The following is a 24,221-nucleotide window of genomic DNA, read 5'->3' as shown; positions in this document are numbered from 1 at the left end:
AAGCTGGACATCTGCGTGGTGGCAGAACGGCAGCAGGACAACGTCATTCAGAAACATCACTCTGTTCTGTTCACGGCCGCGGACAAAGCTCAGGGACTGAGCCTTCACGCGCTGCCTGAGCGTTTAACACTGGACTGCTTTTTGTGACTGAGCATCTGCTGGACCCCTTTTATTGCGACACCTTTCTTATTGTGTCTCAAAGTTTGGAGAGTGGAAGCTCCAGGAGTCAAAAAGTCCAGCTAGAAAAACCACATATCTGAGTAATTACTTTATTCTTCCAAACGATGTGATGCTGATGGGAAACACCTGCAGGACCAGCGTCTGCCACAGCGTCACCATTAGCTGCTAGATCAGCACATCTCCGCTACTGTCTCACCTTCTGAACAGGCCCAGGTGCTTCAAAACAGCACACTTTACTGCTTCATATAAATCTGTCGATTGTGGATAATAACTCGCCTTAAACGATGGTGCTTTGTGAATGTTGAGTGATTCACAACACACATCGCCATCTGTTCGCGTTGTACTTTGTATGAAGCCACAGTAAACCTGATGTGGTGCTTTAAGGCCAACAGGGATTTAACATTTATAGGCTCGTCATATCAGACCCACAGAGTATTTTACACAAGAGCATGCTAAAGACAAAGGGTAGATGCTTTTCTGGCCATTTTAATCTCCTTAGATACTGAACATTACATGTCTCCCTTAACGAGCTACTGTTCATTCTGTTACAATGCAGCACAGAAGGAGGCAAAAGTTAAATCAAACCCACCTGACATTAATGATGAACGTAACAACAGAGTGAGCTATGCACACTCGTACTGCCAACGTGGCCCCTGTGGTGAGGGAGGGCCCCTCAACAACCACATGATTCACTGACTGACCTCCAAAGAGACGTTCAACTTTTAATTCCAATTACAGATAATCTTTGGAAAGTTAAAAAGAAAAATACAAGTAACATATACCAAAATCCACTGTGACCTCAATATGAATCGCTTTCTAACTGCTTCAACCTAAATACTGTAAACCTCAATAAATAAGTAATGCTGTTGGGCTGCATTAGACTGTGCAGGTGTACCTATTATTCTCTAAATGTACACACTGCACAAGCCTGCACTCTGGTGGAGAAACGGGCAGCAATGCGCCCCCAGGACAATAGGTGGCGTGTTGGTGACGAGAGAGCGCCGACGACTGGCGACATAATCAGCGACGAAGAAACGGTTCCTCAGTCGAGGAAAATGGCCGACGTTGAGATGGACATCGCATCTAGAAGAATGAATAATGGCAACGAACACGTGTAAGTCACTTGATTCAACATACTACGTCCGTGGTTATAAGACGTAAACCGTTTCCGATGATAAATCAAATGGCGATCGTCCGGTGAGATAGAAATACGCAGACTAGCAGTAGCGAGTTCACGTTGGTGCCGGGGCTAGCTAGCTGAATTACACTGTAATGGCTGGCTAACCTTTTTAGCATTTTAGCTAATGCCTTAAAGTTAGCACGCCTAGCATTAGCACCGACTTTGCCCAAGGAGTATTCAAGCGCACCCTATTTGTCCCAGTACTCATTGGACTCATTGAAGTGTACATATCAAACCACATGAACCCGAACAGCTGTATTTCTGTAGCAGACAGCAAGACGCGATCTGCAGCGTAACGTTGCCTAGCTAATGCTAGGAGCTATAGTTTGCTTAGAACGGTTAGCATGTCCGATCTAAGCCAAGTAAACGCGATCCTGGCGGTCATACTCCGAGGCAGAGCAATTAAACGAAGGTTACAAATGTTATTACAATAATCCATACGTTTACTTGACATTGATGAGGTTTATTTCACCTTCTTTCCCATTTGGTCGAGTGCATTACGTAACCAGATATCTTAGCTAGCGAACTTGTATTTTTAGAATCTAATCGCTTCGCGTGTGTGATCGACTTCATTCGAAATGTGTTACAAGAAGTAGCTAAATGTTGCTGTGTTAACTAACGCTTTAGATTTGTATTGCGAAGTTGCCAACGTAATGCAGAAACAATACAAAGGAACAAAAGTTTCTTTTGGCTTTTCTTACGTTTTAGTTTAATTGTATACATATCCCCAACATATTATGAAATGTTTTCTTTCTGAGAAGTTGTTATGAAGTAGATTATTGCATGTTCTTTAATGATGCCCAATCGCTGACTAGTGCCCTGGTTGCCATTGGTTACCAGAGGTGGAGGGAATGCAGAAACCCCTACAAGCTTGATGTACTGCAACCAGGGATTGTTGTAAATATATAATGTAGTGAGCATTTAGATGTAAAACCTATTTGTAAAACGATGTAAAACCTGTTAGATTTGTTGTTTATTTTTAGTTGATTATACATTATCAACTAAATATCATCATTTTCAAGCTCAAAGACACATTTTTTTAAATAGCAAATATTAATGTATACCACGTTGACCTGAATTTTTAACTTGGAAAAAATGTATACCTTGCTAAACAGAATGTTAATATTGTTGATTTTTGATTGATAGTTTCCTGGCTGATATTGTTGGTTTTCTTCAGCCGTCATATTATCCATGACATTGTCTATTCATTAACCGTTCTTTTTTTTTTTTTTTTTGGTAATTAACAGGAAACAGGATCTGGAAAGTCAAGAAAGAAGTGGAAACGAGGACAGCGTAGACATGTCTGAAGAAGAGGAGGAGGAAGAGGTAGGGCTGGACAACAGCAAGACCTAAATATCTCCAGTGGTATGATGCCATGATTCTGATCTAAATGCTCGACCCAAAATAAATTAAATTAACTTGTCATTCTCAAATTGGTGGGACACTGGTGCTCAATGTCTGCAGAAGGATTATAGTTAATCCTAATGTATAATGATTCATACTCATGTTAAAGCTTTTGTGATTCTTTAGTGAGGTCCTAAATAGACACAATATGCATTTGTTGTTTGTGTAATTACAATTGAACAAAGTATAACCATACAAAATTGTCTAAAATTAGTTAAATTTTCAATGTACATGTTCTGACACCTGAATCCCTCTGTTTATCTGATGTGTTGCTCCATCCTAGGAGGAGGCTGAAACTAATGGGGAGAAGACAGAGGAGGGATCACGGCATCACAGCAGTAGCGGTAAACACAAGAGGAAAAAACACAAACACCGCGGCAAGCACAAGAAACACAAGCATGCCTCTGACGAGGACAAGGACCGCAAGCGTAAACATCGTCACAAACACAGGAAACACAAACGCAAAGAAGTTTCGTCTCCTGCTGCTGGCGTGTTTGGTCCGTCCTCCCATCGTAAAGTCGAGTCCTCTCCTTCTTCTGGCAATCCAAGTCTGGATGACAGGGCCTTGCTAGAAGATTTGGAAAAACAGAGGGCTATGATTAAAGCAGAACTGGATAGCCAGTTGATGGAGGGGAAGGTTCAATCTGGCATGGGCCTAATCCTTCAGGGTTATAACTCTGGGTCCGAAGAAGATGCAGAAGCTAGGATAAGAAATGGAGAGCAACGTCAAAGGGGCAGCTCAGGTAAAACTATCTCTCCCAGAGTGGGAAAAGGTGGAAAATCTAGACGGGACTCAACTGAGGGTAGTAAATCTAGCTCCAAACGTCGCAGTCGGAGTAAGTCACCTGACAGGGCTGTTAAGGAGCCTAAGCAGGACAAGGTGACCAGAAGCACCAAGAATACAACGGTAAAGGATAGGGTGCAAGGCAGGAGCAGGTCAAAAGAAAGAAAGCGTTCAGACAGCACTGATCGGCCCAAGGAGAGAAGGAAGTCCAACTCTCCCTCCACCTGGAGAGGAGAACAGAAAGGCAGCCGCAGTGAGAAGCGTTCTTCTCCGCAGCAAGAAGACCGACCAAACCAAGAGCGAGCATCCCAACGTCCTCGGTCACCTGGACGAGAACGACCAAGTCGTTTGGAAGCAGAAAGGGACAAGCGGCCAGCAAAGTCTCCATCGAAAGACGCTTCATCAGGGAAAGAGAACCGTTCCCCTCACAGGCGAGGGATTCACAGCCCTACGAGGAAACGCAGTGTTTCCCCTCGTCACAGAGATCCCCACCGTCCCTCCGCTAGTGCCTCAGATAGGACGTCAAAACAGAGCCACTCTCCATCCAGAGCTAGGTCCCCACCGAGGAGAGGCCGCAGCCGCTCGCCAGAGACCAGGAGGAGGGACGTTGACAGACAGGACTCACCACTGAGGTTGGTAAAGTTGTGGTACAGCTGTGCAGTTTAAAAGTACTGAACTAATTCAGCCCGTTTAACCAACACGCTGATGTGTGAACAGGAAGCGCCTCCGCCCAGATCTAGGCCCGGGGAGGGTCAAATCCAGAGACACCAGTCCCAGGTCATCCTCTCGCCGCAGGATAAGTCGCTCTCCTCTGAGACGGAGGTCCCCATCGCCACGACGACGTTCTCGGTCTTCTCCTCGCAGGCGAAGCAGGTCTCCACTGAGGCGCAGGTGACGGCATCTCATGCATCACACACTCATTAATTTCTGGAGCTAGAAGCAAGTACAAGGCCGTTTTACTAGGCATTTTCTAACCTTTTTGTCTTTGCAGGTCTGGGGAGCGAGACCGGTATGGTAGGCTGAGACAATACAGACGCTCAATGTCCCGTGATCGGGAGAGGAGAAGACGGCGCAGCAGAGATGAGGACAAGTTCAAGGGCAGCCTTTCAGAGGGTATGAAAGTCGACCAAGAATCGTCAGAAGAACTGTGAGTAGAAGATGCTGTGTTGTTTCTCTGCAGGTCACACACGAGCACATTACTTCACTAAAGACAAGTCGTAATGGTGTATTCGACTACATGTTGAACAGACATCACTTAAGTTATTCATGTGTTGGCAGGAATGAAGACTATGACGGTGAGGAGATAGATGAAGAAGCTCTCATTGAACAGCGCCGCCAGCAGCGTCTGGCCATTGTGCAGGTCTGTTTCCATCTGTGCTGAGCCAAATCACAGATGACCAGTGACCAGAAAATCTTCATAAGATGTGGAATGTTGTCTTAAATGCACCCTGTTCCTTTCACCATTTAGAAATACAAAGTGGTGAATGAAGATACCAACATATCGGAGCCCAGCAGCCCTCAGAGCAGCACCCGCAGCCGGTCACCCTCACCTGATGACATTCTGGAGCGAGTGGCCGCTGATGTCAAAGAATATGAACGCGAGAACCTCAACACATTCGAGGCCAGCATCAAAGCCAAGCACAACCTCATCGCCCAAGAGAAAGACGGTAATGTCCTGGTTCGAATAATCACACTCCTAATCATACAAGGCCAACTGAATGAACCGTACAGTCGTGGGGGAGCTTTGTCGCTAACTAGGACGACCATGTGATCACTCTTTCTAAAACAAGTTCTCAAGCCCCCTAGAAAATTGTGTCTGGAACCAAATTTTGTTTGCCCAGGAAGTTGGTGCACACAAGCCAATCTGTGCAGTAAACACTTTTGGAAATGGCACAACCACTTTTTTTGGCATGTTGGGGTTGGTTGGGCCCAGGCAGCTAGACCATGATTTTTTCCTTCAGATTCACCTTTCGAAATGTGCTCAACGCACAACGTCCTTTGAACCTCTGAAGCTAAACTGCTGAAAACTGCTCAGAGATCACTGACATGATGTTTCACAGCTCTGTGTGGGTGAGTTCATCCGATATGACGGAAATTGAATTCACCAAGGAGGGGGTCGATTGGTAGCGTTTTCAAATTGGTTAAAACGTACACAAATATCCACAATCCCCTGCTATTTAGAGAAATTTGGCTTTTTGGAACTGTCATGTCAAATTATAACTAGTGCAGACTTGCCAATGGGATTCAAAGCCGCATGATGTGTGTGCAGGAAATGCAGAGTTGTGTGATGCAGGGGTTTTAATTTTGTTTCTTTTTGTCGTGTGTTCATTCAGTTGCTGGCTTGTAATCCAAAGCCTGGGTGTCTCTGCCACCAGTACCATGTTTTGATCTCTGCAGAGTATGTGAATCAAACACATGTTCCAGATATTCTGTTTTACAACACGGTAGACAACCTGGAAACTCACCTTGTTGCTTCATTTATTGTTTTTTCTTTCAGGAGCCAACCCAAAGAAGCCTTCTGCCCCTGACATGTTCACCGAGTCAGACGACATGTTTGCGGCTGACTTTGATGTAAGTACTCTAATAATAAGCTCTGCAAGTCACCTGAACAATTTATTATCTTCCACCTCTTGTGCCACGGACCTCATCTTTGTATTTTTCTTTGCAGAGTGCCAGAATGAGAGCAGCAGGCGTAGGAAAGGACTTCAAGGAGAACCCCAACCTCAGGGACAACTGGACGGATGCTGAGGGCTACTACCGTAAGCTACTGTGCCGCTTTTACATTTTCTGTTGCTTAGCAGAGACAAAAAATCAGAGTTTTAAGACAAGCTTTTAATGCATGTTGCTATATAGGGGTTAACATTGGAGAGACGCTGGACAAGCGCTACGATGTTTATGGCTACACTGGCCAGGGAGTGTTTAGCAATGTGGTCAGAGCCAGGGACACCGCCAGGGCCGGCCAAGAGGTGGCAGTCAAGATCATCCGAAATAACGAGCTCATGTGAGTCAAACCTGCCCATGTACACTACACAGTTTACAGGAATGATATATAAGATACAATAATAATTCAGATCTTTTGATGTTAACACACGACCCATGACGTTTGGTAAATAGGCAGAAGACTGGTTTGAAAGAGCTTGAATTCCTCAAGAAGCTGAATGATGCTGATCCCGATGACAAGTTCCACTGCCTACGCCTCTTTAGGCACTTCTACCACAAGCAGCATCTTTGTCTGGTATTTGAGCCCCTCAGGTAGGAAAATGAAACGCTACTGCTTTTTACTTGGATGTTTGCCCCCGCTTTTTAATGATGTGTTCTATTCTCATCCGTAGTATGAACTTACGCGAGGTGCTGAAGAAATACGGCAAAGACGTTGGGCTGCACATCAAGGCCGTGCGTTCCTACAGCCAACAGCTCTTCTTGGCTCTCAAGTTGCTTAAACGATGCAACATCCTGCACGCTGACATCAAGCCAGATAATATCCTGGTACGATCCAGATGCTCGCTGGTAAACGCGCTGAAAGAATGATAAAAATAAAAAGTTTTGTTTTGCTTGTTTTGTTGTTTTTTTTAAAGGTGAATGAATCAAAGACTATTCTGAAGCTGTGTGACTTCGGTTCTGCATCTCACATTGCTGATAATGACATCACACCATACCTCGTCAGCAGATTTTACAGAGCTCCCGAAATCAGTAAGTAATATCGTTTGTATGAGTCAGCAGCATTTCCATTAACTAGCTGCGTCTGGGCCTGAAACTTCATCTACAGTCTTCCTCTATCAGTCATAGGAAAGCCGTACGACTATGGGATTGACATGTGGTCGGTCGGCTGCACTTTATACGAGCTTTACACTGGTAAAATCCTGTTTCCTGGATCTTCCAACAATCACATGATCAAACTAGCCATGGACCTCAAGGGCAAGATGCCCAACAAGGTAAAATTGCATCATAATTTCAGCTCCACCTGTTGTTGTTTCTTTTTCCTAGATGAAGCTTTGCTCTCACATAGCACTGCAGAAGTTATGGTTGATGCAATAATTTTCTTTTCTTTGCACAGATGATCCGTAAAGGCTTGTTCAAAGACCAGCACTTTGATCAGAACTTGAACTTCTTGTACATTGAAGTAGACAAAGTGACAGAAAGGGTAAGGTCTTCAATCCTCCATATTCATTTCATCTTTCCAGAGAATAAATGTTCAGTATTTTTTTTTTTTTTTTACTTATTGAAATTTGTGTATTTTTATCTCACCAGGAAAAGGTGACGGTGATGAGCACCATCAACCCCACCAAAGACCTGCTGGCGGACATGATAGGAGGCCAGCGACTGCCGGAGGACCAGAGAAAAAAAGTGATGCAGCTGAAAGACCTGCTGGATGGCACCCTGATGCTGGACCCAGCCAAACGCATCAGCATCAACCAGGCTCTGCAGCACCCCTTTATCCAGGAAAAGATCTGAGCCCCAGAGCGGAGAAGCAACCACTAAACCAGCTCTGACGGAAACACAGACTTCCACTCAGAATGTCATCGGTTTCTCCTTCTTCCTCAACATGATTTTGTTTAGAAATACACAATTGTTTTATTGTAAATACATCATTGAAATTGTAGCCGTTCATTTTATTTTTTTCTTTGCGGATTTTTCAAATTATTTTGCGACTTATCGTTGTAAACTTGCGCTCAAACCCGGCAATGCAGTTACGGACTTCATCTTATTTAACTGGCATCGGAGTGAGTGATGTTTAAAAGAAAACTATAATTCCTGTAAATACTGTATGTCTATTGCATTAGCAATCTCAAGCAGCAGTTGAGTTTTGTCGTAGTTGCAGATGTCTGAATACATCATTTATTTTGTAACCACATTGCTCATTGTGGGGCGATGCATGCTTTTGAATGTGCACCCTTTGTATTCTAGATTTCTGTGGTGCGGGCCTGTGTTAACGCTCTATGTGCATCTGTGTCCCACATGTGACAGCAACTTCACCCTGACCTGATCTGAAGGAATAGATGCGAAAAAAGATTTTCTTTTCTCCACAGGTAGTAGTTTTCTGTTGCTGGACATTATTTTGGTTTTGACCTAACTTTTCCTTTTCCTCCAGCGCTCGTATGACGTCCTGGCTCCTAAGGCCCTCACATTCAAGTGCCTCCTGTATGAGCCCAATGTGTTGAAACAACGAACAGTGCTGGCGTACTCAAGCCACACCTGCGACCCTCTTGTCCCATTGTTGTATATAGTCAATAGTTACTGTCATTTCATGTATGATTTTTTTTCCCCCCCATTAAGTGGTAAAAACAATCTTGTGATTTCAATAAAGGATAGTTGTGGAAAAGCTGCTGTAAGAGCACATTCAGTATGAGACAACTTTTTAGTAATAAAATGTTTCTTATTATATACAAACCCTTTTCATCCTTTTATCCCCAACATGTTGGAACCGTTAGAAAAGTGTTGCGTTATTGATATATAATAAGTTAATCCATTTAAAATGGTGAAATGTGTTTGCCGTGCAGAGCAACACTCATGGAACATGTACAGATTTTTCAAGGATACTGTATGAAGTAGACTTACCTTGGAGGAAATCCTTGTACCCCATTAGGTGAAGTCTGAAGATGACAAGGAAATGTCTCACCGAAAATATAATTTAGGGGATAAATAGTTTTGAGCTGTGAGAGCTGCAGCCTCTGAGCATTAAAACTTGAAAACGCATTTTCCAAACTGTCGTGCTGCTTCTCTGCAGCGGAAAGTAACTGTAGCTGTCATTTCCAGTGCGTGATTGCACTTGTGTTGATCGTGTACAAAGCGTAATGGGAGGGTTGCTTACCCATTTTATTCCATCTGCAAAAGTTGGGGAGTGATACAAGCTCTTTCTGCTTTGTCGGACAAACATTAAAAGGGCTTCTGATGTGAGCTGATGGGCCGCCGGCCTTAAGGGGTCCGTAAATACATGTGGGCTGAAATGGAATAACCGCTGGTAGAGATGCTGGCGTGAATCAATGGGCATGCCAAGAGTTTCTGGCTTTAATCTCAGCAGAGATAGGAGAAATGACTGATTGAAACTGAAAATGTAACCAAACAATTTATAAACGTTCTACACTGTACCGCTCCTACTAAACAGTGTAAGTGTAATTTCTTGTGACGATCAGAAGAGGGCATCAGAAGCTCTCAGGATTCTCCACAATGCAAATTATGCACAGTGACTAATCTTGATCAGGTGAGCAGGTTTATTTATAATAATTGGCTTGAGAATAGAAATATATTTTTTCATACATTTCGTAACCAGTTTTCGTAAACTGTCACTAGGGAAACATATGGTTCAAATTAATACATTTCAAACCAGGTTAATAGAAAGAAAAGAGACAAAATATGATTTCCTTTTTTTTTTTTATTAAAACCATACAAACATTTGTAGTCAGTTATAAAAGAGCAAAGTGGCTCTTCTGGCAGAGGGGCAGTGCTGGGCACCTGAAGCTCCACTCTGAGCCAGATCTCTCTGGCCTTTACCTGGGGCCAAGTCGATTCTTTATTGGCCCCAGGATTCTCTCCATGTTCTCTGCTAAACCTACAGAAAGATTATTGTATTTACACATTATATATAAACGCACAATAGATGTGAAACAAACAAACAAAAAAATGCCAAAGGAACGTAGAATGTTTGCTTTTTGCAAACATGAACTTTTCTGATATTCAGACTTTTCTTATATAAAGATTCTGTCACGTCTCACAAGACTTTACATGTTAAATGTTTATGTTTTTTATAATTCACAATGGAAGATTGGCAGTGATCATTCTTTACCGACAGGCAGATACGTATAAGGCACATACCTCAATGTAATTCCCTTCTGTTGAAGGGAATCATTTCTACTTCTTCAAAAAAAAAAAAAGAAAATCACAATCAATGCACAGCTACAAAATTGGCAAAGTACCAAAACGACAGTAAAACAATACGTACCTCATTGCTCTGATGCTGAACAAAAAGTAATCTACTTATTATTCTTTGTGCAGTCGCGCATGACTGCAAGGCAACACTAACACTGTTGACAGTCACTGCAATACTTGGTGGCAGTACACATTCTGAATGACAGAGCTTTGGAGGAAACAATACCAATGATTTCCTATAAAACAAGACACCACTTTACAGAGCAAAATGTATGTGGGCTGGACCACTGCTGGTCATTAAAACAGATTTAAACCATAAAGTACTATTTAAGCGCACCGTGGGACGTCTGATCACCACGGAAAACTGTCCCAACATCAAGAATCTGATTATCACAAACAGAATATAAAAACACTGTTATATACATTTGTAAGTACCGCACCAGACTAACTAAACCGAGCCGGTTACATATCAAGTAGGCAACGATCTGTGGTGCCTTGAAACTTGGATGTGCTGTCCATCAATTGGTTCAAAACCATGTTGACAAAGAAACACCACTGGATTAAAAACTGGTAGAAGCACTGTAACATTTACAGATTCACAAAAAGAACATATTAACAAAATGAAAACAAATGTAAATATATCACTTATTAAAACCTATGATATATAACGTTAAGATCAGAGCCTGTTTAATTCTCGACCCACATCTCACCTGTTGGAACGAGAATGGATTCAGTGTCCTGTTGGAGAACGTTCGATGCTCGATGGCGCGTCTGTGCTCTCACATAGACGGCGATCAGTGTTCAGTCTGGCACGCATGCATTTTTACCAACAGCGACAACACAGAATACTGTTTCAAAGAAGTGAGGTTTTGCTCAACGTCACATAGTAATACAAACTGAAGGGCTTCCAAAAATAGCCTCCATTCCATAAAAGGAATATAACTATTCATCTATACATAATTTTGACACATCTCATTCCTTTGTGAGATATTTGTACAGTATAAATGGATTTGGCAACCGCCAGAACATAAGTACATAAGTTCTCATATTTGTCACTTTTATCTTAATCTTCACATACACCACAGTTTTACTCTTCCTTTTTTCCATTTTCCTAAGAGAGGAGAAAGCAGAGAGAGAGAGAGAGAGAGAGAGCGGGAGAGGGATAAAGCAGCTACTGCATGATAGCTAGGAACTTGCTCTCCTCAGCAAGGGTTGTGAGGAGGGAGCTCATATCTCCAATAGCCATGTTGTTTAGGCCAGGGGCCACGCTGTGGAAAGTTGCAGAAGCACGGGGAGTGGTGAGGCGTGATGACGTCCTGGACAGACCCTGAAAGATGGAGGGGCTCAGCACCCCCGAGGCCAAGCTGCCCTGGTCATAGCCGTCCTCCAGCATAATACCAAAGTCCAGGCCTACCGCCTCATCCAGCACAGCAGGCATGCTGCCGTCCACCGTGCTGGTCACCTGGTCTGTACCAGGAGACAGGAGAGCCACGGAATTCCTGCTGCCGCCATCTCCCACAGACTCCGCCATGGCCTCAAGCAGGCAGCGGTCCTCCAGGGAAGGGTAGGACGAGGGTTTACGATCCACTGGATCAAAAGGGAGGGAATCCCCGAAGCCCTGTTCTAAGAACCCATGGTCTGGGGCCTCCAACTTCAGTCCAGATACCTGGTGTGCGAGGGCACAGTGGTCGCCACTCTGCAGCTGTTGTTGCTGGTTGAGGCTAGTCTGGATTTCATTAGCGCTCTTTGAATTGAGGTACTGCTGGGCCCTGACCGAGTTCCTGTGAGCGTTGACTGGTGGACAAGGGGCATGGACCTGTCGATTCTGATAAAGAGCAGGTCCCCTAGAGACACTTGAGAGGTTGTCGACGGTTTCCCTGCTCAGGATTAGGTTGTTTCCAACCTGACAAGAGCCGTCGTGGCTTAGCTGGAACTGGTTCTGTTTCAGAGCTCCATTGGAGGCCTGTTGTTTGAAACCCTGTGGAAGAGAACCGTCAAGGACCTGTGTGAAATTGGGCCTAGTAAAGGTGTTAGCAGAGCCGTGACCACCGCCTCTCATCTCCATGCAGGAATTAGGCAAGGGCTCTATCTTCACCCCAGAGTTGACACAGAAAGCACTTTGAGACGAGTTGGTTTGAGCACTATTGTTCTGTAAGTCAAGGGACACTTGTTGCTGAACCACCATGTTTCCAAACCTGCCAAAAGGTGCAGATGCAGGTCCAGGTTCTGTGCCTGACCACCTTGCACACTGTGTCTGGTGGCTTTGCTCCCTTGGAGGCGACCTGTCAGCACTCCCAGAGCTCACTTCATTCCACTGGATTGGAAGCTTACTGGGACTCTTTCGCTTGGCTATCTGCTGCTGCTGCTGCTGCTGCTGCTGCTGATGGAGGATCTGGGTCCCAGGGAGGGTCATGTTTAGCCCCGTCTGGATCGATTCCAGTCCCTCCAGAGATGCATTCCTTTGGGTGGAAGGTATTTGGTCTTCATGCATATAGGGGCCACCGTCCACCTGAACCTGGGAGTGAAGATACTGCACCAGGTCGTCTGGCAGCATTTCCTCATCGCCAAGCAATAGGCCGGCGTCCCCATCATCGTCCATGGCCAAGGCCTCTAAGGCTGCGTGCTCCGTAATGCTTGGAGTGTAGGGCGAGTGCTGCAGGCGCCTCTGAAGGTTCCCTTCTGAGCAGGTATAGTTCTGTAGGCTGAAGTTGTGAATTTCGGGTGACGAGTGGTGAGACAGAGGCGGAAGAGGGTGGAGGTTGTTAAGGCTGCTGAAGCGCTGCACTGGGGGCAGAGTGCAAATATCAGGAGCGTGCGTCCGCACCGGGTCACTGGCCCTCCGGGTCCCGTTCAGTGCTCCCTCGCCAGGGTAGAGGACCCTCCTCCTGTAGACGGCATGTCCCGCATGGCCGTTGGCGTACCCACTGGTGCCATCGCTACACTGATGGGGCCTGACAAGAGGCGGCAAGCAGTGGTCGCTACCGCCCTCATCCATCATGGCCATGCGAGTCTTCAAGCTCATGCGCTCCATGTTGGGCAGAGGCGTCGGCGGCGGGCCACCGGTCGCTGCTGCATACTTGGCTTTCAGGTGATAGTGCTGTGCTGGGGTTAAATTAAACACCCCCCTTGACCCTCCTCCCCCCACGCCTACCGCTCCGACACCTCCACACCCGCCCCCTGAGAACACGCCTCCCCCGCCTCCCCCTGCCCCACCCCCGTACTGGCTGGCCTCGCTAGATCGGCGGGAGGCGTCGGTGGAGATGGGGTCATAGGAATCAGTGGAGCTGAGGTTGTGGATACGCCGGTGGTGGGCGGCTGCCATCGTGCCCTCGCCCTGAGAAGCCTGGCTGGAGCGCCGGCTGGAGAAGCAGGGGGAGATGCCCGAGGAGCGCCGGCTGCTGCTCAGGTAGGCCGAACTGGTGGCACTGCCGCTGCTGTCGCGTCGGTCCCGGAGCAAAGTGAGCACAGTGAGCTCCGTGCTGCCCAGCTCGGCGTGAGCAGGTGGCTGAGGGGTGGGCAGCCCCAGCGACCGGCCCAGACAGGATCCTGGGGGAAGAACGCATGGAGAAAGTTTGGACCGGAGAAAAAACATTTAGAAATATTTACAGCCGAGTAATTGTACGTGTGGAGAGATCGCTGTAACAGGTGTTAGCACAGACAACTGGCAGCACTTTTCCATGAAACACTGTTACATGCTTCACTCACTGATATGATATACAGCTGATATGGCTTTGATACCATTTTACAGTAGAACCGTAAATTTTAAGGATTTGTTTTGCCTGAGCGCTTTAGCCAAAACGGGCGAGATGGAATCTGGGATAACTCGTTTCCCAAAGTGTGACTTGTACAAACAGCCGCAGTGATGTGTAAATTCTGAACAGGTGTTAAAACGTGAAATGCAGCTCGCTCTCTCCGTGTCAAACTGAGGTCTCCACATTCTGGATTGGTCACGGCTGCTATTAAAACATAACAAAAACAACGGTAAAAGGATTCCTCCTGAGCTTACCCTTCCCCAGGATGTTAGGTAGCGTGGAACCTCTGGGGGGCGGCGTAGGGGACAGGGGCCCCAGCCTGGGCACCGCTCCATTCACCTGCTTCAGCCTCTCCATCTTGACGTGCTCCATCCAGCGCAGGGGGCGACCGACGCTTCGCCTCGCCTGCAGGGTCAGCATGGCCGCGGTGGCTGTGGAGACGGTGGAGTCCATGATGGGGGCTGGCTCCCCCTCACACTCCTCCTCCGCCTCTCCTGCGTTTTCATCGTCCTCCTCGTCCTCCACCAGCCCCTCCCCTGGCGAGCGTCCGGCGCTCACAGCAAGCTGGACTCCACTGCTGGGATAGGTGCCGACGGGGGACTGGTCACTGCTGCATGTAGACTGACCGCCAGGGCTTGGCTGAGACGTCTGAGGCAGGAGGACGGGAGAAGAGAGGATGATCAGGCGAAATATTCTAGGAATGACATCATCAAGTGTCACAAACCACAATGATTAGATGTAATGCATTGGATGATGGCGTGCTCATGAGGAATTTCCTGCCATTTTGACATTGTGTCATCTTATTAATCGCTGCAACTAGTTTAATCAACTGCTCCTTTGTTTCATTTAAATGAAAAATATGTTACAGATAAAGTTTTGTAAAACATTAGACCACAAGTATCTTTGTTATTTGAATGTGGGCTTTTTGTATTATTTAAAAAAAAGAACAACTTCATAAGGCGGCTGATGGGCTGAGGATTTTGTGTGTTTGGAAATAAGTCAGTGCTGAATGAATTTGTTTGCCGATTGAAGACCGACTTCCAGTGCTTTCGCGGTTCTGCCTGAAGGCATTGCTCCTGGAAACAAGCGCATTTTGCGAAATCAAAGTTCTCGCAATGAAACCAAAAGCATAATAATTTTTTCAATGCGAGGCCCACAAGAGTGAGTGTGAAGCAGCAGTGATAGGATGAGGATGGGTCTAAGAGGCAAGCACAGGAACACAAACGTCTAGGAGGATCAACGTGAAGGGACACCTGTCTCACCTGATTACCCACTGTCCTTAGAAAGGAAAGGAGAGAATTGCCGAAGCATTGGATAGAAGAAAACATTCACTCGTTAGAAGACTTTAGTGTGAAAGGTGCAAACCCCAGTCCACTGATAAATTACACACAATTCACAAGAACCGTTAGTGGAAGTATTAGATGAATGTGTTAAGGAGCTAAATGGCTGCACGGCACGGCGTGGGTTTAAGTCTCACCATGGGCTTCTCTGTCTTGATGGACTTGACTTGCAGACATTCGTCCTGTTTTGAGGTAGCGTGGTTGTACTCCCTTTGGTCCACGTATGCGCCCAGGGGCAGGTGTCCCGGCGAGCGGCCCTGGCTGTTGCCCCCCGGCTCCCGGGGCTGGGGCGGGGGCCGCGGGTAGTCGCCGCGCTGCTTCTTGGTGACGTGCGCTTCGGGCCCGTGCACGGTCTTCACGTGCTTCCGCAGGGAGCTGGGGTCCGTGTAGCGCTTGGTGCAGCCTGGGATTTTACACACGTACGGTTTCTGGAAGCGGGGGAAGATCAGGCGTGAGACGCGGCAGTAAACAGCGCACTGAGGGTGTAGAGCAGCAACTGTTCGTCGGTACCTCATTTGAGTGCGTGCGATTTTGATGTTTTGCCCGGTCGGAGGCATTGGAGAAGGCTTTGTTGCAGCCTTCGTGCTCACACACGTAAGGTTTCTCTCCTGTGTGGGAACGCAAGTGGGTCTTAAGGTTTTCCAGACGCGAGTAGGCCTTGGTGCAGCCTTCGAACTGTGGGCAAACAGAGAGCAGTCACTCACGCAGCCTGAGACCTACTGCATCTGCAGATGCATTCACAGGGCACTCGCAGCGTCCTTACTGTGCACTTGTGTGGCTTTTCCCCAGTGTGTCTCCGCATGTGGACCACCAGCATGTACTGTGCCTTGAAGGGCTTCTGCTCTCGAGAGCATTCCTCCCACCGGCACACGAACTCCTTCTTCTCCCCGTGGATGTGGTCATTGTTGATGTGCTACAAAACAAGATGAAAGGATTTAAACGAGTTCAATTTACTTTTATTTCTGAATTGTTGATCAGCTCGAGGGCAAATATAATAATCCTGTTCCTGTTTTTCATTTCTTTTGATGTGGTATTTTACTTTCTTCCCCCTCAGTTCTCCTAACTTCTAACCTTCCTTCCTTCTTTCTTCGCCTTCTTTCCTGTTGAAATCTGCACAAAGGCTGGCAAAATAAAAAGGCACATTGTGACTCTCAGGGTCCGATCTGTACAGGATTTTCAAATAAAACCCTGTCACTTCGCATCACAGTGGGCCATCGCCCCCCCCCCCCCCTCCAGTGTCAAGTGCTGACAGTTGTGCTGCCATAGCAGCTTCCAATCTGAGGCTTAGGAAGTAGGGAAGGTGGGAGGAAGGTGAGGAGATAGGGGGGGAAATCAAAAAGTTCCGACCCGCCATCTGAAATGTGAGGGCTTTGCAACTCCAGCCAAGTATTATATCACTGCCTTTCTCTTGCTCCTTTTCTTTCCTTTTTTCTAGCATCCTTTTACTCCAAGTCCTTTAGGTGGTAAGTGGTGGATGTTACAAGAGGATGAAGGAGGTGCCGGGAAAAGAAAGGACATGCAGGCGTAGAGCCTCTGGGAACGGAGTCAACATCTGGCTCTGTTTCACTCACAACACTGTCTGGTGGCCTCTTTGGAGAGAAACCCAGAAGACAGACAATATCCTGACCCCAAGAAACTGGTATTATTACATTCCTGAGCCGGAGGGAGGCTTTTTACCTCCAGGTGAATGAAGGATGGGTGCAACAGGAGAGAAGGAAGTTCTGAATTAACCGATATGACTGGAGAAGCAATGCTTTGTTAAACATGTCCAAAAAGTGAAGCATCTGAGGTCAGTTCCCCTTTAAACAATGGCCTGTTTGTCCCTATTTAGCATCTTGCCCACTGGCCAAACCATGACCCCACGCGGAACAAGAGAGACAGAAATCGCCCGACTTTAAGTCTTTCTTCAAGACATTTTTGACCCCGAGTCTCTTTGAGTCTCTATAAAGCCGCTGCACTCGCTTCCAGTAATCCGAAAGGATCGACAAATGAGTCAGCACAGTAACAGCAGAGTGCGACAGCAAAAGCAAAGAGGAAAACTGACACTAATATATCCACAAAGGGCCTCCATTATTCTCACTTGACACTTTTTTAATTTCAAAGTGACAAAACAAGACTAATTTCAGGGAGAATGATTGGGGGGACAGCGCGGCCACAGACGTTAGTGAAGTTTCCCCAAGATTGATCGTCTCCCCACCTTCGGTCAGAGCCGCAGAAAACCGGACTCGTCCTCTCTTTTTCTTCCTCTCCGTGAGGGAGTCGCTGTGGCGGGAGATCGGTCTGTAGTGAGCAGCGCTCAATATCCTGAGAACAGCTGAGAGCGATGGGAGAGCGCGGCGGTGCCGGATCGCGCCGGCGGCTGCCACGACACGCACAGACGGACGCACGCACGCTCACACCCTGCTGGTACAAATGAAGGAGGCCGCTGACGGGCGTGATGCATGAGCCCCGAGCTGACGGAGAGGGGGACGGACAGCGCGGGGAGCGGGGCCGCCGAGAAGCCTAATGGCGTGATCTAATGGCAATTCTTATTGAATCAATAATCTCCATGCTGAGCAGACAGGCCCCGTTGGCCGGCTAAATCGACAAACAGGTGCTGATAGCGGCGGGGCGGCAGGTTATTCATCTTCCCCCTGCCAGCTTATCGGCCAACAACTGTAAAAACGCCACCAAGATGGATTTAGGAGGGAGCCGCATGACAGGAAGCGCCGGGGACACGGACACAGGGGACACTACAGCCGCCTGTGACGTATGAGGGGAGCGCACGCACACATGCACGAACACACGCAGGCACACGCACGCAGGCACATGCACGCGCGCACACACACACACTAACACACACGCACGCACGCACGCACACACACACACACACACGCGCACACGCGCACACGCACACACGCACACACGCACACACGCACACATGCACACACACACACACACACACACACACACACACACACACACACACGCACGCATGCACGCACGCACGCACGCACACACACACACACACACACACACACACACACACACACACAGCGTCCCGGTCTGGACTGCTTGTTTGCACGGCTTAAATAGCAGTGAAACACAACAGCGGTTTCACATCTTGGTTTCATATAAAATAAAACCAATATATCGTGTCCCTCCATGTACGTGCAGCATCCTATAATTTCTGCTGCTATTTCTCAGCATTTGCTCACTTCAGTATCCATCTCCGTGTCTCCTTATCAAACCCTCTCTGGGACGCAGCCCTCACGCATTAGAATGCAGGCGTGCATGAAAAGAGGGCCTGTTTACAAGGCAATTTCACTAAGCTGTGGGACCCGCAACACCGTTTAGCTTTATCAAACAGCGCCTAATAAATCATATGCTCTTTTGTGATGTCAGTTGCTGAAGTGCTTTGTGTAAAGAGGAAAAACAGCATGAACAAGGCGGGAGGGAGGGAGTGAAAGGGAGAACGGCTGGGTGAGGGAAGGAGGGAGGATGGGAGTAAGTGAGCAGGGGGCAGGGAGCTAGAATTGGCATGTGTAATTCAGCACAGTCTTTTCATCTTAGAGTAAGATACTCTACACAGATAAGGGGCCTAATCCTTCTGCTGATCAAAAAAAATCTGCATTTTACCAATTAAAGGCCTTCGCCAGCAGCCAGAGTGGGGGCTGCTTCCAGCCTGCGCCCGCATTTATCTCTCTTTAACACCAGGGAGGCAACGCAGCAGACGCCTTAACAAGCCAGCCCCCCATCTAAGAACAAGGACATCACAGCGCCACCTATGGAGATGACCCCAAACAGGGTGGTAGAACACACGGATGCAGCAGAGTCCAGAGCCGAGCAAGAAACGGGTCAGAACCAGGAGGCGGCAAATTCCTTCAGAGCTGAGATAAGTTAAATTGGACTTACAGAAAGTTCAATTTAATTAAATAAGGAAAAAACTCTTTAATGCCAAATTATTATAACTTTGTTTCAGCAAGAGATCAATGAGTGAATAATAAAAGGTTGTTGAGCAGGGCCATATTAGGAAACTATGGGATCGTGGGGCTGGCATCTGGTGACAAACCCTAGTGAAAAAGCCACTTCAAGAGCGACATTAAAGAAGCCACCAGGCCTTATCTCTAAAAGTAGTCCCTCCGAGGGGAACGGGGGGCGGGCGGGGGGGGGAAATGAAGGGGAAAAATAGCGAGGGAGAGGTTCATGCCCAAAAATGGGTAAGCAAAGGAATGTGGAGCCGAGCAGAGATGGCGCTGGAGATGGAGCGCCACAGAGACTTGAAGTGTAATGAATGAAATAAATACAGCAAAGTCAAATTGACACCCGCCTCGCTTTTGCTGACTGGGTAGGCCCGATAAGTGCGCTAAATTGCACAGATCCGATGTTTATCTTATCGGCTGCACCGAGAGCGCTTAAGCGCCGGCGCCGATAAAGGGACGCCGCGGCGCGTCATGGTGCCAACGCGTTTGAGAGGGTAAAAATATGCATCCGGAGCAGCGGGCTCGCGTCGGAGCAAGGTGCCGCGCGACCAGGGTGGCGTCAAGGCTTAATTCACAAATTAGGCCAAGCACGCGGAGAAAGGGGGGCATTGGGGCGGGTGCGCCTTCTGCTGAAAGACGGCCGTCCACCGTCGCTGAATGAACGAATCCACACAAGAACGTTGTGTGTCTGCGTTGGATGGTTCCAACCGTGGAGAGAGTTTTTTCCCCCATCGTGGGTTTCCCCCAAAGCCATTTCAGAAGACGAGCACAGGGGGAAGGGACGCTCCATTGTTTGGTTATATGGAAATCCCCCCCCACCCCCCCTCTCCTCCCAGTGTATGAGCCACTGTGGTCCAAATACTGTACTTATCCTATTACTGGAGGGGGGGGGGGGGGGGGGGGGGGGGGGTGTAAAGAGATAAGAGCATTTTCTCGTCCCGTCGCTGAATTAGAGGGCAGAGACTCCGTAGGCCGAGCACTGTTTCCACACTGTGTGTGGAAAATGAGAAATCACAAAGTCGAGTGGTTAAAGAAACAATTCCGTGATGGAAAAATGAGGGGGGGGGGGGGGGGGTTTGTTGGTGAACAGATATCTGATAATAGGTGCAGCTCGGCAGCGTTGGGCTTGATGGGAGCACGCGGCTTTGTTCCGACGGCCACCTGCAGTCTACAGTGGGGGGATGTGAGCGCTCTCCCTCCATTAGGAAGCGCAGCCTCCCTCCATTCCGCCCCCTGGAACAGGGGCAAGAAGTTGTCAAGCTCCTCAACCTTTGAGCCGAGCCCTTCAAACACGGGAGGCAGCCCATTCCTCGCTGAGGATATCAATTATAGATAGGGGTTACCACCGCAGCGGAGGATTGCAATGTCAAGGCGGCAAATAGACAGCTGTGAAGAGCCCAGGATCTTTCTATCAGATGTGTGCCGCCGCGGCTCACGTGCGCGCTCGCGCGCGTGCACGCCCGTGCGTTTGCACCATTTCCCCGACTTCAGGGCGCTGCGCCAGCCGACGGGCGCGGGGGTTCACAGGGCGCGGGGGTTCACAGGCCGCGGCGGAGCAGCAGAGCTAATAGCGTCAGCGTAAGTAGCCGTAGCGGGACTGACACGGGTTAATATTTAGCTTAACGGTGAAGCCGCGGGCGCAGAGTGATGGGAGGCGTCCGTCGGCCGGGCTGTGTGAGAGACCCGATAACGGACAGGAGGAGGGACGCTCCCGACCAGCACACAAAGCTTCGTCCGACTCCGGGAGGCTCAACAAGCCAAATCAGTTAGCGGCGTTCAGCTGTGAGATGTGCTCTGCAACTTCTGAGCCCATTAGCAGCGTCCCCGCATCCAATCAGGAATCCAGCGGCCGTATCGGTCCAACGCATGCAGCGCCGACTTTGCTGTCGACGCGCTGGCGGGGGTTGAGGCCCGATACGAGGCCTTGTCCGGGAAAGTGCAGCTGCAGCCGATGTTCTGTCGTCCGCCGAGACGACTCTCAGCGAGCGACGTGTGTGTGAGATGCAGAGAAAGAACGAAAGCTTTTATGCGAGACTTCACGCAGTCGTGCAGCTCTAAACACGCGCTTCCCTTCTCAGTGGAAGTGGAGTCATATTGTGAAAACCTCTCTACAGGAAGTGCTGAATGAATCCCAACCAACTACAATGATCCAATAAAATAGATATTAGCAAGCGCACACGCGTTTGTGTGTGTGTGTGTATGTGTGTGTGTGTGTGTGTGTGTGTGTGTGTGTGTGTGTGTGTGTGTGTGTGTGTGTGTGTGTGTGTGTGTGTGTGTGTGTGTGTGTGTGTGTGCGGTTACTCACTTGCACAAGTTGCTCCTGTGTGTCAAACTCGCGGCAGCAGTTTTCCCAGTGGCAGTTGGTCTCATAAACCACCTCTGGCTCCTGCTTGCTCTCATCTCTGTCCCCTTCTTCCTTCACCAGAGTCATCCCGTCCGGGTGATCCTGAAGAGGTGAACCACAGATTAGGTAGAAGGTAAATACGCCGCCGTCCCTCGAACCGTGTCACATAAGTCATTTTTCCCGCTCTGCTCTTCTACATGAACGTCTCGGCCTCTTGTTCGACGCAGGGCCCCTCGTCTGAGGGCGGAAATCCAGCGCTGAAAGCCCTGCTCTGTACTTGGGGCTCGTTATACGACAGCACCGGGGCGAGTGTTTGAGGAATCTAACCCCCTCTTCCTGCTATAGGTTGCTCTATTAGCCCAGACATTCTTCACTGTCACCGTGTGAGGAGAGTTGGTGTGGGCTAATAGGAGCGAGCCTGTAGCTTCCACCGCGCGCTTCAGAACGAATCTGCAGCCGCATCGACTTTAATACCATTTTCCCCGCACATGCAAACTTTGGCAGTAATCACGACTCTCCTACTTTTTCCAGCCGGGAACGTTTTTGATTAAGCAAAAGCAAAAACCATTTCCTTCTAGCGTCCCGAAGATCAATGCTCGCAGTGCGGGTACTGATACGAGCAACGAGCAGGAAAACAGGAGTCTGTGAGCTGGTCTACGGCTGAACAGGGAACTGGAGCCTCTCTATCCTCCATGCAAACACTCACCTGGACGCTCACTGCTCCGGGACTCGGCATCTCCTCCTCCGGTTTCATTTTGGAGCGTTTGTGGTGCATGGGGTCTCCGGTGCTGCTCACCGCGGACTCGCTCGTCGGCTTGGTCTGAGGGAACACGACACATCTGACATCCGTCCTGATGTTTCTGGTTTTATGCCTTCCACTGTGCTGAGTATCCGTGCATGCATTGCTCGTTAACTAAAAACCAATCATTTGCTCTACACTGAATCCACATGCTCAGTAGCTGAGCCTGTGACAAACCACGCAGTTCAGCGACTCTCATTAGCTCTGTAATCACTGAGTGCTTCTGTAAATTGGTTTGTGAGCTTGTTGTAACTGCAGTGAACCAACAGATGACCCGGCTTCGGCCTGGCTTGACTTCAACCTAGAGGGAATTCTTATTTGAAAAAAAAAAAAAAAAAAAAACAGTGCTCGTGTTTAAAACACATTTAGGTGCATGTTTTTTTTTCTAAAACACATTTGCTTCTCTATCTATGCTGTCACATATGAGATTCAGCTGCGGCCCCAAAGCAATATTCTGTTTATTCAGGAGGAGGAAAAGGCAATTTATATGTGCCCAATTTGAATAAGGCCTCATTCGTGATAACACAAAATTCAAGCGATGGAAAACAGCAGGGAGGACTAGTAATACACCCTGAATATTTACTTCAAATGTGAGCCCGCACATACAGTAAGGGTTGAGTAAAGAGAGAAAAGGCCCTTTGGATCCATCCATCCATGTCAATATCCCCTCTCTATATCCTTGTTCTCTCTCCAGTGATTAATGGAGTCAGCAGTGGGATTCTATGCTAACAAGCCCCTTGTTGTTTGCTGCTGGCACGTTCTGGGCCGCGCTTGGCAGTCTCAAAACAAGACACAACACCAGTAGGAGGAAGCTCCCAGGAGATGAGCGTGCGGAGGGGGGGGTCCTGCCTGTACCGCGTTCCACCCGGACGCGGCTGGCGTGCCACGCCGCCATCCATTACCCGCCGTGATGGATCGCGCCGGCGCGCTCACCTGCGAGGAGTCGCCGGAGATGGCCGAGCGCTCGCTGGCGCTGAGCCCCGAGGGAGGGATGCCCGGCACGGGCCTCTGGGTGGCGAAGGCCGGCGTCGGGTGGATGAGCGGCGGGCTGTGGCCGAAGGCCGAGCCCACGATGCCCGGCTGGCGGCCGATCAGCTGCTGGTGCACGTGCAGAGCCACCGGGGTCGGAGGGTAGGCGAAGCTCAGCGCGGGGCTGGAGGAGAGACGAGGAGGAAGCCAGAGCCGTTACGCTGGGAGAATGGAGAATGGAGGAGCTAAAGTACAACTTCAGTGAAGCCTCAGCTGCTCGGGCAATAAGGGGAGAAGAGTGAATAAATGGATTGTTCTGGATAGCTCCGAGTCCCCGAGGACAATCTGACAGGAGATGCTGTGGTAATGCTGGAACCACGGGGCTGCCGGCAAAATCCCTGCCAATGAATGTTCAGCTTGTTAACACACAGTGAATTATCGCGAGCGTGAGGCAGGATGTCATTCCTCCGGTGGGCAAACGATGCCGATGATAAACAATCTGGAGTGTGTCGCGCCGCCTGGTAAACACAGCAGAAGGAGCTGTTCCGTCGGTCTATTCACCCTCAAACTCAGCTTAGTGAACTTTTTTTTTTAAATCCTGAAACCCCCCCGAAGCCACAAACCTCCTCTGGGGTGTGTACAA

At 48.4% G+C, this 24,221-nt stretch overlaps 2 protein-coding genes across 2 annotated transcripts in view; one reads left to right on the top strand and one right to left on the bottom strand.

The window, feature by feature from the left end:
• The first annotated feature begins 1,054 nt into the window (after window positions 1-1,054).
• prpf4bb (pre-mRNA processing factor 4Bb) lies at window positions 1,055-8,868 on the top strand. The gene is made up of 16 exons (XM_029147187.3): window positions 1,055-1,294; window positions 2,608-2,686; window positions 3,048-4,180; window positions 4,266-4,439; window positions 4,540-4,695; window positions 4,827-4,908; window positions 5,017-5,215; window positions 6,046-6,119; window positions 6,217-6,307; window positions 6,402-6,549; window positions 6,663-6,800; window positions 6,881-7,034; window positions 7,124-7,238; window positions 7,329-7,480; window positions 7,603-7,689; window positions 7,797-8,868. The coding sequence occupies exons 1-16, from the start codon at window positions 1,137-1,139 to the stop codon at window positions 7,998-8,000; spliced, it is 3,144 nt and encodes a 1,047-aa protein (XP_029003020.1). The 5' UTR covers window positions 1,055-1,136; the 3' UTR covers window positions 8,001-8,868.
• A 1,036-nt stretch (window positions 8,869-9,904) lies between these two features.
• Window positions 9,905-24,221, bottom strand: part of gli3 (GLI family zinc finger 3) — a 73,820-nt gene continuing 59,503 nt past the window's right edge. The window contains exons 8-15 of the mRNA XM_029146954.3: window positions 23,543-23,762; window positions 22,517-22,630; window positions 21,772-21,912; window positions 16,268-16,417; window positions 16,015-16,179; window positions 15,642-15,932; window positions 14,419-14,812; window positions 9,905-13,958 (exon numbers count right to left, since the gene is read on the bottom strand). Of these exons, the coding sequence (XP_029002787.1) occupies window positions 11,584-13,958; window positions 14,419-14,812; window positions 15,642-15,932; window positions 16,015-16,179; window positions 16,268-16,417; window positions 21,772-21,912; window positions 22,517-22,630; window positions 23,543-23,762 (3,850 nt within the window). The 3' untranslated portion in view covers window positions 9,905-11,583. The remainder of the gene's footprint in view (window positions 13,959-14,418; window positions 14,813-15,641; window positions 15,933-16,014; window positions 16,180-16,267; window positions 16,418-21,771; window positions 21,913-22,516; window positions 22,631-23,542; window positions 23,763-24,221) is intronic.

Source organism: Betta splendens, chromosome 4 (genome assembly GCF_900634795.4).
Source record: "Betta splendens chromosome 4, fBetSpl5.4, whole genome shotgun sequence".
Classification (NCBI taxonomy): Eukaryota; Metazoa; Chordata; class Actinopteri; order Anabantiformes; family Osphronemidae; genus Betta; species Betta splendens.
The sequence above is the reverse complement of the archived record's forward strand: the minus strand, read 5'-3'. Positions and strand labels throughout refer to the sequence as shown.

Coding starts and splice junctions, on each gene's coding strand:
- prpf4bb (XM_029147187.3), top strand. CDS start 1,137: ATGCGCCCCCAGGACAATAGGTGGCGTGTTGGTGACGAGAGAGCGCCG. Junction 4,440..4,539: donor AGGTCTCCACTGAGGCGCAG/GTGACGGCATCT, acceptor TTGTCTTTGCAG/GTCTGGGGAGCGAGACCGGT. Junction 4,696..4,826: donor CAAGAATCGTCAGAAGAACT/GTGAGTAGAAGA, acceptor ATGTGTTGGCAG/GAATGAAGACTATGACGGTG.